The sequence below is a fragment of the Arvicola amphibius genome, chromosome 1, assembly GCF_903992535.2.
Source record: "Arvicola amphibius chromosome 1, mArvAmp1.2, whole genome shotgun sequence".
In the NCBI taxonomy this organism is placed as follows: Eukaryota; Metazoa; Chordata; class Mammalia; order Rodentia; family Cricetidae; genus Arvicola; species Arvicola amphibius.
In genome coordinates, this window is record NC_052047.1 from 6,527,066 (window position 1) to 6,540,281 (window position 13,216).

General features: G+C 46.5%; 1 protein-coding gene across 8 annotated transcripts in view; it reads left to right on the top strand.

Annotated features, from left to right (window-relative positions):
* Positions 1-4,030, top strand: part of Wdfy3 (WD repeat and FYVE domain containing 3) — a 231,511-nt gene extending 227,481 nt beyond the window's left edge. For all 8 annotated transcript variants that reach the window (XM_038344793.1, XM_038344848.1, XM_038344802.1 and 5 more), the window contains one exon: positions 1,045-4,030. In XM_038344793.1, coding sequence (XP_038200721.1) covers positions 1,045-1,174 — 130 coding nt within the window. In that variant the 3' untranslated portion in view covers positions 1,175-4,030. The remainder of the gene's footprint in view (positions 1-1,044) is intronic.
* Positions 4,031-13,216: the final 9,186 nt, after the last annotated feature.

The window sequence follows — 13,216 nt, forward strand, 5'->3', positions numbered from 1 at the left end:
ACTGCGGAGGAGCTGCACGGCCTGAGTTCAAACACAGGAACCCACATGAGAACAGACTCCCAAAGGCTGGCCTCTGACTTCCACTCGTACTGCATGCATGCACACATGCTAAAGAAAATGTAATAGAATGTAATAGAATAGTGCGAAGTTCTCGTGTATATATATGCACACCCAGTACTAGGTGCCCTTAAAGGACAAAGGAATGGAACTAAAGAACATTTGTACTGAGTGAAATAGGCCATTGCAGAGAAGGACAAGCATAGCACACATTCGAGGCCATTTATTTAAGTTAAAAAGTAAAGTGGGCCTGACCTGCAAGTAGAGCATGATGAGTAGCTAGTAGTTAAGGTGCTGGGGATGGGGACAAGGACAGAGAGGACGGGTGGGTCCGATCAGTGCCTGCATGTACATGTGTAGAAATAGCACTAAGTGCCATTGATATAATTAATATGCATTGGCAGAAACAAAACGAGCAGTTCCCTGTGAGGACATAAAATAAAAGCAAGAAAACATCCAAGTGGGCAGCGGACATTGAGTCTCCCCATCAAGGGGGAAGGTTAGGCTCAAGTGACATTGCCACACTCGCCACACCTGTAGTCCGGGAAACTAGGAGGCAGTCGGCCCATGGATGTGGTCAGCTTTTGAACCCACCATGTGGGGCTCAGTGAGGAGACTCAGACCTCCTGGCTTGGCATCAGGCTCCTGTGCCCCAAACTCCCTGACCCAGAGCAGCGAGGCCTAAGCAGTTAAGATCTACTGACGCTCAGGGTGGGTGCGGTTTCGCAGACTCACAGCTGTGTGGAATCTCTCATAATGTTTCTGATTTTCTCTGGTCACGGATGGGCCTCCTGGCATCTCCGCAGCATTCTTTGGTCCTGGACCAGCAACATGAGCACCAACCAGCTTTTCCTTGAGCATTATTGTGGTGTCCTGCTCCTTTGACCCCAGACTGCCTGCCTTCCAGTGCAGTTCCACATCGCTGGCGCCCTCAGCCAGTGGTGGCTTGAGAAGATCTGTAACTAACCTATCTCACCTTTCCTGTAGGTGCAGCCGATTTCAGTCAGAAATCAAGCGCTTGAAAATCTCATCCCCGGTGCGAGTCTGCCAGAACTGTTACTATAGCTTACAGCACGAGAGAGGAGCGGAAGACGGGCCTCGAAACTGCCGAGACTGAGGGAGCTCTCTGGGTCCCATCTCAGCGCCGAGTGCACTGAAGCAGCCTCCACTTGCACAGCTCCTCACACTGAGGATCTCTGGGTCACGGTTCTGAGGCCGGTGACTGGCAGGCACTAGCAGTGAGCAGCACAGAAGAGCGCAAGGCGGTTCCAGGCGTGGTTCAGAACCCGAGTCTCCCGTAGCGTGCGCCCCAACTGTCTTTCCTGCATCTCATTTTTATAGAGCTATTCATCCTTATTTGGAAAAATCAACAAAAACTTTAAAAAAAAAAAAAGGCTTATAGAAAACAGTAGTAAATCTGACTTCTTTGCAAGCAGCTGTGTATATTGTAAATAGGTATAAAGGCCTTTTTTTTTCTAAATAAGGACCTAATTGCCTGTAACATGAGACTTCAAACTAAGCCACTAACTCAATGAACTATTTAAGGTTTGTCTAACATCTCTCAATTATAAATAAGGGTTTTTTTTAATTCTCAAAGACATTATCTGTAATATTTTTTTTCCGTTCAAACCAAGCCTGTGTGCCTGATACCATTTCTTTCAAGTTGCCCACAGTATCTCCACTTAAAATAGGCTAGTAACCAAAATCGTGTAGCCCTGCTTTCGGAGCTAATGTGGGAGAAAAGCGGTCTGGTCATCATGCGGTGACCTGCAAATACCTGAGCATTGTGTTCTGGCCGCACACCAACACCAGTGTTGTTCTTACATGACAGGCCCCTTCAACTGACCTGTGGGCTGTGTGGTCCCAGAGCACCTCAGCATCGATGGCCCAAAGGGGACCAGGTGACCAACGTCAGGCAGGACACAGCCCTGCCTCAGTTAATGGAAATAGATTTGCATGTAACCCCAAATTAGCTTCTCTGCATAGAACATAACAAGTGTGTGTCTTTGGAGACACTATGTTCTACAACAACTTATTTTCAAAAGAGGGTTTTAAAAAAGTGTACAGAATTAACATTTAAACCTTGTAAAACTGGATCATGTCAGAACTGCTTAAAATGAACCTTTCCCATTTAATGCCATCTACCTGAGGACAGTGAGATTTATACTGTATCGATGTCTATTTTTTTGGTTTTGCTATGAATATAATTACAGTATTTTAATATTTAGTTATTTAATTTGTTCTACTAGTTGGATGCAGAACACACAAATCCAGGAGGATTAAAGCTGGTGGGAGCTGAGAGATAAGTTTATAGAAAAATGGCTTTGGTGGTGGGATTTTTTAAAAATGTGTGTTATGTACATAAATATAAATATATATATATATGAAATCAAATAAAACAATTAATCTAGATTTTAACATTTTCAGATACTTAGTGCTAATAATATGAACAATTCTAAAAGCCCTGTGATTAGAACAATAGAGGATCACTAATGGCCCAAGAGAAAGGACAGGCCTTGACACCCTCACAGAGGGAGGTATCATTCAAAGGACAGTGGCTTTGGCATCCCGAACTCTCCATCCTTAGCCCTGGTGACAGGCACACTCATGCACTAAAATGCACATATATGCACATGTGTCCAGAAACAGGCATTTGGTACAACAGTGAGCTTGTACCTGGTGGGCTGAAAGCAGCTTCAGAACAGAGAATTGTTCTTCCTGATCGCAGGTCTCCAGAAGAAACCGTGAAGGCTGCTTTAGTGCCTTATGCTTTCTAAATTTAAACCTTCCTTTATAGGTTTCAGCCTACAGTCTATCTATGATACATATCAAAATTGACTCAAATACTTCCATTTCTAAACGCTCAAATACACAAGGGAAAGGATTGTTGGCATTAACTCTTTTCACTGAAGAAAAGTGGCTTTTGCTTTGCTCTCCTTCCTGTGTCTTAAGCAGCCCTGCTATCTTCCCCATCACGTCTTTAGAAGGGGCTGGTGTTCCTCCTCAGCTGCAGAAACTGCTTCTGCGTGGTGGTGTGCTGGCCCTGTCTGCGCCTGGATGCTTTACAGCAGTGTTACCTTTGCAGAGAAGCGCCCCCCTTTGGCCCATGACCTGTGTTTACCCGTAGCCGATGGCACAGGTGGTTCTCGAGACTTGAACATAGGAATGTGTGTGTAGCCGCTCGAAGCTTGTTCTATGGGATGAACACTCTTAAACTTTCAAACACAACTTCCATAACTAGTAGGTGGAAACCAAACCCCTCACGATAGCGTTTCCTCTGGCAGCTGGTGCTGTGGGCAACTGTTCTGTTCCGTCGGTTTTGGTTTTTGTTTTCTTTTCACTTGTGCAGAAATCACAGAGTCGCTCACACAGGGCAGCGCACTCGCTCGCGTCCCTCTGCTCCTTCTTCATTTTGCCCTCTGTGGTCTGTGCCAATCTGCTTAGCAACACTGTGTGCGTCCACCTTCCTGTGGTCTGTATTCCTTTTCTGAGTACCTCACAGGGCTCCAGCCTGATCTTCATTCATGCCTCCACCCGTCCCTCCATCCCCACTCATCCATGTACTCTGACACATCCGTGTGCAAGTGTAACGTCATGCTTTCGAAGACGAGAAGTAGCTGCCCGTAGCAGCCAGCCCTCTGGAGAATAGCAAAACACTCTAGATAAGTTATTTTGCACTTTCTTATGTACAAAGGTGGTAGAAACTTATTTTTGCTTTGTATCATTTAAATACATTTTGTTTTGGTAAACGAACTGTGTATAAAATATTTATGCTGTTAAAAAAAAAACCTGTTTTTAGAGAGTATTTTTAATTTCAGCAAGTTTGGGTACTTGTTGCATGACCATTAACACAGCTGACTTTTTGTGTCAGTGCGATGTATATTTTTGTCCTGTTATTAACTTGTGAGCCCTAGTAACGGCCAACTGTTCGCACAGCGACGGAAGTAAACTGAAGATGCTGGCTGAGACTGGATTGATTGTGGACTTTTGTACTATATCGCAGAACCCCATATCTGTTCCTCTGGTGGTGATGTAAAAGGCCTGAAGAACTCCTATCTAGTGTGCAATCTGTGATTCCGAGTGTTTACTGTATCTCTGTCTGATGCAAAAAGGTAGACAATTACAGTCCATGATGAAATGCAATAGTCCAGGTACTTAAGTATTTTTTTCATTTCAAATAAATACCTACTATTTACCACAAAAAAAAATTGTTTTAAATTAAGTTCTTCAGAGAAGAAAAACGAAACTGACGACAGTCCCCCTCTCGATGTCGTGTTTTCCGGCTGTGCACACTTCTCTCCTCTCTGCTTAAATCGCAGACACAAGCTGTGTGGGTCACAGTCCAAGTTCCAGTTTGATCCATCCTTACGAACCAGGCTGCCTATCTAGATCCTGGACTTTCCCACCATACTGGACTACCAGGCTGGCAAGCCTGGAGCTGGCAAGAAAGGGAGGCCAGTGGCTTCTGGGGGGGCATGCTCTCAAATTTAAATTGGCCTATCAATGACCTTTTTGCATAATTTTGGTTCTTTATTTTTCTAAGCATTGTTTTCATCATATAAAGCACCTCTGCATGTGTGTGCATGTGTGTGTGTGTGTGTCTCGTCCCACCCAGAGCATGTGTGTGTGTGTGTGTGTGTCTCGTCCCCCCCATCTTCTGAAGTCCTGAGCCCAGACTTAGGATTCCCCAGCCCCGCTGTTACCAAGGTCATTGTTGTGGCCATGAGTTGTGTGGTTTAGCGGTAGCAGTATTCCCAGGGGAAGAAACAGACAAGACTTTTTAAGTCTATGTCTCAGTTATTTTTTGTCTATGAAGTCCTCTGCCCTCCCACAAAGAGCATGGAAGAATAACACAGTTTGCTGCCGACTTTTGGTCTAGACTTATCTTGAACATTTTCTGAGAACCCTCAAATAGCTTTTCCTCATTTGGTTAATATACATCAATATTTAAAGTCTTATAAAAGCCAAGATGTAAAAATATATTTAGTAACTTTTTTTTAAACAGGGCCTTGCTGTGTAGCCCTGGCTGATGTGGAACTCACAGAAATCCAACTGCTCACCTCTAGTGCCAGAAGTAAGGTCTGCCACCGCCCCCAGCATAGTAAGGCCTTTTTAAGTTACCGTGTAAAGCCACTGTTAACAAATACATGTCTACAAATTACTTTTTTAGGAAAAAAAGCACAAGTACAGTGAAGGAGCAGTCCTGGCTCTGGAGAAGCACAGCCAAGAAGGTCCCTGGGGTTTGTCAGGCTCTAGTCTAGCTAATCGGAGCTTGAGGTTTGATATAACATCCAGTCTCACAACAATAAGCTTCAGAGCAACCGAGGAAACCCCGATATCTACCTCTGACCTCCACTCAACAGGCACACACAACCCCATACAAACAGAATGGAGTTGGGGTGTATGTGTGTGTGTGTGTACACGGAGGTCAGAGGAAAACATTTTGAAGTCAGTTCTCTCCTCCCACCAGGTGGGTCCCAGGGATCAAGCTCAGGTTGTTTGGCTTCGTGGCAAGTGCCTTCTACCCACTGAGGTATCTCACTGACCCAGAATTGTTTGTGGTTGTGAAAGTTCTTTCATGTCTAGCTGAATAGGGTTCTCGGGTCTGCTTTAGAATCTTATTTTACTGTTCTTTAGTGAAAACCTGGCTAACAAATATTCTAATCTTCCCAAATAAGTGCTTTGTAATAGTTTGAAGCTTCTTTGGTCTGTGGGGGTTTTGTTTAGAGTGTGTATGTGTGTGTGTGTGTGTGTGTGTGTGGTGTATGAGTGTGCATATGTGGAGGCCAGAGAACATCATCAGGGTCTTCCACTATGGGCTTCATTCTATCTTTTTTTTTCATTAAAACCATTGTCGTAGGTTTATTGCATGTGTGCATGTATGTCCTGACCCATATGTGGAAGTCAGAGGACAACCTTGGATGTCCGCTCTGTTCAGGTTTCCAGGCTTGGCTTCATCCACCTTTTGCTACTGATCCATCTCACCAGCCCTCCACTTTATCTTTTAAGGCAGGCTCTCACTAAAGCTGGCCAACCAGCTCTGCTGCGTCTCCCTCTCGTGCTGCATGCCTGACCCTTACATGGGTGCTTCTAAAGATCCCAGTTCAGGCTCTTGTGGCTGCGTGTCACTTTACCGCTGAGCATCCCCCAGCCTCCGCTTTGTTTTGCATTGGGTCTCACTATGTAGTACCATCTGACCTCAGACTCCCAGCAGTCCTCCTGCCTCAGCCTCCCTGTGATCACAAGTGTGTGCCACAACGCTGACTCTTATCAAGAATCTATATCTGTAACAATGAACCTGTTATAAAATCTGTCTTGTGTCTTCTCCATAACCATAAAGCCTCATGATGTGCTACAAAAATGCTAGTGGCCAATGTCATAGGAGCTGTGTGCTGCTGCAGAATCTGAAGATCTTCAAGGTGCTCACATATTCCATTATGTGAGGTCTAGGTAGGTAGGTAGATCATAGATAGAACCAAAATAGTGCCAGCACCATAGGAAATTCTAAGTTCTGTGGAAGTAGACACTTTCCTTCAAACCTAAACATTTGTCATTAGCAATAATAATGTCTATGGTTGTCTTCGAAGTGGCATGCTCATTTTTGATCATCACAAATGTGTCTGCCACAGAGCCAGCGTCTGCTGCTTGTTTTGTGAGTACAAAGTGTTCTCCAGGAAAGGGGGCTAGTCACACTGGCTCAACCCCAGGCACATCTTCCAAGCAGCTGCAGTTTCTCACTGACTCCTAAAAGTCAGAACTGAACAAAATTCCTCTTTTTTACTGTTCACCAAGGCCATTCTTGTTTATTTTTTTGAGACAGGGTTCCTTTGTGTTTCCCTGGTTGTATTGGAACTCTGTATAGACCAGGCTGGCCTCGAACTCAGAGATCCTCCTGTCCCTGCCTTCTGAGTATTGGAATTAAGGCATGTGCCACCACTGCCTATTTCCAAGGCCATTTCTTAAGCAAAGCTGGTACCTGTTTTTGCTGCCTGCACTTGGTGGTGAAGACATGCTCACTGATGCCACCACGATCCCAGTTTTCTCCAGCACTCCGCACTGCCAGGCAACTATCAGCATGGTGATAAGAGCAGACCTGGCTTTAGTATTCTATGAGAGCAGGCTTCATGCTAACCCACAGACAGGTTTCAGGACTGGAGGGATAAAGATCTGAGAACCAAGGAAAAGATGCAGGAAGTGCTGCCCACACTGTGAAGGCATGCTTCGCACACTGCAATGGTGTATCTGCAGTCTTGTTTGCTTGCTAATCAGATTCCAGCACATTCTTTGGAATTCCACCAACACCTGCCAAATTGAACTGGGCATTGGCAGCTACAACCAGTTATTGGAACTTCCCTCTGAGACTTGAATCTCTATGAATGACACACTTCGGAAGTGTTGGGGACTAATGAGGACTTTTAAAAACGCCCATTATGATCCTAGTCAAGACTCTACTTTTGATCATACATAGCTGTTAGCACTACCATTCTCAAACTGCATACAGCTCTCACAAGTATGCTATGCCGGTCAGGCCCAGAGCTGTTTCTCCCCTATCACTTGAGCGAATGACAACCTTTTCGGTATCTGCGTTTCTTATGTGAAAATTTACTAAGATGCCTGCTCCTCAAAGAAGTGCAGTAAAGTTTGGGTGTTTGGAAGTTAAAGAGCCAAAGTAGTACGTATGGCCTCAACACATTCCCATTAACTTGGAAATTGTCTATTGCTGTGAAGAGACACCATGACCATGGCAACTCTTATAAAGGAAACATTTGAGTGGGCAGCTTACATTTCAGAGGTTCAGTCCATTATCATGGAAGGACGTGGCGGCATGCAGGCAGATGTGGTGCTGGAGGAATAACTGAGAATCCTACATCTTGCCAGCATCTGGAAGTGAACTGAGATGCTGGGTGGTATCGATCATTTATGAGACCTGAAAGCCCGCCTCCACAGTGACACTTCCTTAACACCACACCTCCTCCAACAAGGCCACACCTCCTAGTAGTGCCACTCCCTTTGGGGGAAGATTTTCTTTCAAACCACCAGAAATTAACAAGAAATGATGTGCTGAACTATGAAACCCAAAAACAAATCAATGGGGAATTGATCATCCATGTGGTCTGGGTACAGTGGAAAGAGCTCCTGGCAGTCAAAGCCCACAGCCACCCTTGCTTCAGAGGAATCTGAGTTCCCAAAGTGAGATGTATGAGAAACAAGCGTCCTCCCTCTTCCATCCAGCCTCTGCTCACAGCGCTCACCCTTCCCCGTGTCCTTTTCATGACCTCAGTGAACATATGCTTAGAATGATTGCCATGCCATCTGCGCAGAAACACACCTGGCCATGCCATCTGCGCAGAAACACACCTGGCCATGCCATCTGCGCAGAAACACACCTGGCCATGCCATCTGCACAGAATCACACTTGGCCATGCCATCAGTCCAGAAGCACACCAAGCCATGCCATCTGCCCAGAATTGCACCCGGCCATGCCATCCTCCCAGAATCACACCCCGTCATATCAGGAAGATAAACCATTAGAACTTCAACCCTGCTCTTCATCTCTCATGCTTCCTGCTCAGACAAAGTGAAACCGCAAGCTTTTTCCCAGGGAAGAGGGCAGAGTTGTTCCAATAAAAACAACTCGTTTGTGGCCTTTCCTTGAAAACTACTACCAACTTCAGATGACAGGGCTTGAAAATGCTGCTTCTAGCTAAGAGCACAGCGCAGGGACGAAGCGTGCACTTAGGCACAATCTCCAAGTTTCACCCCCGTATAAACATGTAATATCCACCACACATTTACAACCGTAACAGGAAACCGCTCCTTTGTAGACTGACACCTGAAAGGACTCCTGGAGCAAAGGTCAACGCGAGCAGGTTGTGACTGTACACCTTCAGATCAGTTAATAGTGTCTGGCTTTGCTGCCCGAGTCTCCCACGTTATCGAACATGCTTCTAGTTCAAATTCAAACCCACACATTGAAAATGCTACTTTTTCTTCTAACAGAGCAACCCCCATGTTCATGCTGATATACATTCCCCTGGGCCATCAGAAAGTTAGACAAAAACCCTCTAGAACGTTCCTATGAGAGCCTGACGTTTCCATAGTAACTCGGTAAACTTATGGTGACTTTTCCTTGCCCTACCTCTGGCAGTGTGGGGATTTTAGGCTCTGCAATCTGCATTTTCGTAACATCCTGTTGTGCCAATTTTGACCCTCTGTTGAATCGGTACTGTTTCCAACAGTCATGATACTCAGCCTCCTCGTGTGTTTCCTGGCGTCTTCCCTCTCAGACGACACACTTTCCTACCTGCTCATCTTTATTCACACAGTGATTTTCATCTTCCTGTCCACTCGCTTTCCACTTGCGAGACAGGCTGTTGGGGAGCAGTGTGAGTCTCAAAACTGGGTACTATGGGTGGCATTTGCCTGTCTCCCAGTAGCTCCTCCACACAACAGTACCAACGCCATATTGAACCACTGCGCTGATTAAAACCCTGAGTGGCTTCTCTCCATTGTTCCGACCATGCCTTCTGCCTACCCCTTCAGAGGGACCTTAGTGAAGCCCCCTGTACGGTTCCGGCACTCCTGAGGGCGGTGGGTGTCCTGTGGTCTGAGCACAACCTTCCCACGGCCATGCTCACTGTCAGTCTCCCCATGGCCAGCTGTGGAAAGGTCTACCATTCCATCCTGCCTGCCACTGTGCAGAAATCCTCCGAGCACGTCAGGCAGGGCAGCGGCTGGAGCATCTTTGCTCTCAGCTCGGATGCAGTTTTCATAGAACAACTCCTGCAGCATGTGGGGTTGGGTTTGAGCCGTCGTGTATCTAGATCCCAGGCCTGAAAACCTGTCTTTGAAACCTTCGCAGACAACTGATTCTAAACCTTCAATGACCCTTAGTCCTGGAGGGGTCCATGGAATAGCATGTCCACTCTCTCAGCGAGAAGCATCTTTGCCCAGAACGAAGAGAAAGCCTCCCCACCTCCTTGACTGAGCCTGATCAAATAGGAGGCAGCCCTGCCTCTACCCTGTCTGTACTGTCTGCACCTGCTGCAGGTCAACAGTGGGGTCAGGCAGCAGCCCTCCCTGACCTGTCCTCAGCCCTGGGTGCCCCCACTCATTCTGCCTGCTTACAGACCCTATAGCACACGTACCACAATAAGCGATATGAATAACAGATATCCTTACTATAAGCAAACCTGGTGGCTCACACCTATAATCCTAGCATCCAGGAAGCCGAAGTTGGACTCTGACGAGTTTGAGGCTAGCCTGGACAACAGACTAACTAACGGGACAACCAGGGCTATAGACTCTGAGTGAGTCTTGAGTACACAAAACTGAGTATCTCTGTCCACTTTATATAGATAGATACATGTGTTTGTGACTGGTCACCCATGTTCCAGCATGTATCAGTGCATTGCTCACTGCCAACTAGAGGTTCACTGTGTAATTGATACACATGTGATTTATCCATCGACCAGCAATGTGCCCACATTTCTACATTTGCTCCCATGTTTAACCAGGGTGAAGACTTATTTACAACTTTTAGTATACATTTCCAACTTTCTTGGGTCCTGGTGCATACATTAGCCACGTGTCCCCTCTCCCCACCCCCTCAGCAGGTATCCAGGGGCTTTCTTCCCAGGAACCAGCAACACCCCGTCCACACCCTCCACGTTGTTACTAAATTCCTATTCCAACACATTTTGACCTGGGGACAGGCCACTTTCCAGAATAAAGAAGGTATCTGCTGAGAAAGTAGGTGGCAGTGGCAGGCTGTCCCAGCAGCTGCAGAAAGTACCCGAGCCTCTGGACCTCCCTGGGCTCTCCCTGTCACCCTCCTCTTCACCCCCATCACCCCTGACTCCAGCAGAGGTTAGGGGTCCTTCCTGACTGCAAACACGGCAGATGCTGCGTCTCCCCAGCTGACCTCAAGGGCTCTGAGGGCAGAGTGTGGGCTTACTTAGCTGGGGGTGCCAAAGTGACGTTCCGGCCAAATAGTGCTTCATGCACACCTCTACTGAAGAGATGGTGCCCACCCTTCAGAAATCAGGAATTTGGGAGTGGTCTTAGCTAGGGTCACTACTGCTGTGATGAAACCAGTCCACTAAAGGAAGTCAGGGCAGGAACTCACACAGGGCAGGAACCTGGAGGCAGGAGCTGATGCCGAGGCCATGGAGGGATGCTGCTTACTGGCTTGCTCCCCATGGCTTGCTCAGCCTGATTTCTTATAGAACCCAGGACCACCAGCCCAGGGCTGGCACCACTCACCGTGAGCTGGACCCTCCCCCATCAGTCACTAATTAAGAAAATGTCCCACAGGCTTGCCTACAGCCTGCTTACCTGGAGACATTTTCTTAATCAAGGGTTTCTCCTCTCAAATGGCTCTAGCCTGTGTCAAATTAACATAGAATTACCCAGCACAGGGATGGTGGGAATGAGTATTCACAGTTTTATACCCCCTCCAAAAAATGTATTTTTCTGTCCCTTTATAGGTCTCTCGATAGAGCCTTGGGACTCCACAACCCTGCCCCTGCCTCTAGTGTATTGTGATTAAAGGCATGGGCCACCACGTCAGACTGAAATTTAAGATCTTTTATTAGAGTAGAATTATTCCTGGTGCCTAAAAGTGCTCTCGCCTGGAATTCCGTCAAGTCCTTTGGGCCTAGGCTTCCTGACGTGACTAGATTCTACTCCTTACCGCAGGTCAATATATTTAGGATTCATTACCCCTCTCCACAGAAAACCACACACAAAAAAAAAAAAACCAAACCAGAACTGTTAAAGTGGGACTTTTAATTGTGTCTGACTTAAGTCTAAACAAATGCTCTCCCTGTAACGTGGAGATCTGCGTATCTACAATAAAACTGATAATGAAACAAACAGAGGGCTTGGAGTGCTTACCTTGGGCTTTTCCCTTCCTTCAGTTGGTCAGTCTCTTAGTTTGCTTTCTACCGACGTGACCAACACACCATTCCCAAAGGCAGCTTGAGAGGGAGGGCTTATCAGCTTACCTGTCCATCACAGTCCATTCCTGAGCCGTCAGGACAGGAGCCGGGAGGCAGGAACTCACTCGGAAGCCATGGTGGAATGCTGCTTACTGGCTTGCTCAGCCTTTCTTGTCTGTCTTCGCTGTGAGCCTACCTCGCCCTGTGTGACTGAATCGTCCCTCCAGCCTTCAGCCTGCTGTCTTACACAAGTCCGGTGCTAGTCCCGCCCACCTCAATCACTAATCAAGAAAATGCCCCACAGACTTGCCTTGGTTCCCTCTTCTCACGTGACTAGCTTGAGGCAGGATGAGAGAAACCTAACCCGGACAATAAGATATGTGAAGACACAGTGATAACTTTGGAAATAACTACGTTTTTCAGCTTTCTAATTCAAGTGGCAGCATATTCCCTTATTATCACGGCTTCTAGCGCCAAGCCACTGCAAAGATTCCATCTGCGTGCTGAATCGTGGACCTTCCTGTGCAGTAAAGGTTGAGCCTAAAAGAGATCTCGCGATCACGTCTCCTTCCTCTCTGAGTCTTCTGTGAGTTCCAAGCTTTTGGATCACAGAAGGGACAAACACGTATCTAATTTTCACTTTCCCTTTACCTCCCCCCAACACACACACAGTTGTGAGAAACAGCAATCCAACACCGTGTCCCCCTTAACCCCAGTTTTCTTGCTATTCAGAGGCTCACAGAGACCAGCGTCTTCAGAAGTTTTTCCTTTAGTTTCTCCCCGATGGAAGCAACGTTTTTCATAAAAGCCCCGCGTTGGGAATAATACAAGTGCCTCTCAAGTGGCAAATGGGTTATCCAAACTCAGTATGCATGAAAAGTATTAATACACGCAAAAATGCTATGCCTGATACAAAACACAGCACACCCATGGTTCCATTAATACACAACGCCCACAAAAGGCAAATGAAAGAGGTTAGTGGATCGGGGCAACACAGCTGAGCATCAGCAAAGGGATTAACCGCAAATGGAATACCAGGAACTTTTGGGAAGAACAAGGACATGGTTTCCAACCACATTTAGTGATGGTTGAGTAAGTTTGGGTGTGTAAATTAACTGCTTTGGTTGTTCTGAGGCAAGTTCTCCTTAAGATCAAAGCTGCTGTGGCAATCACCACATAGCTGAGGCTGACCTTCAACTCTTGATTCTCCTGCCTCT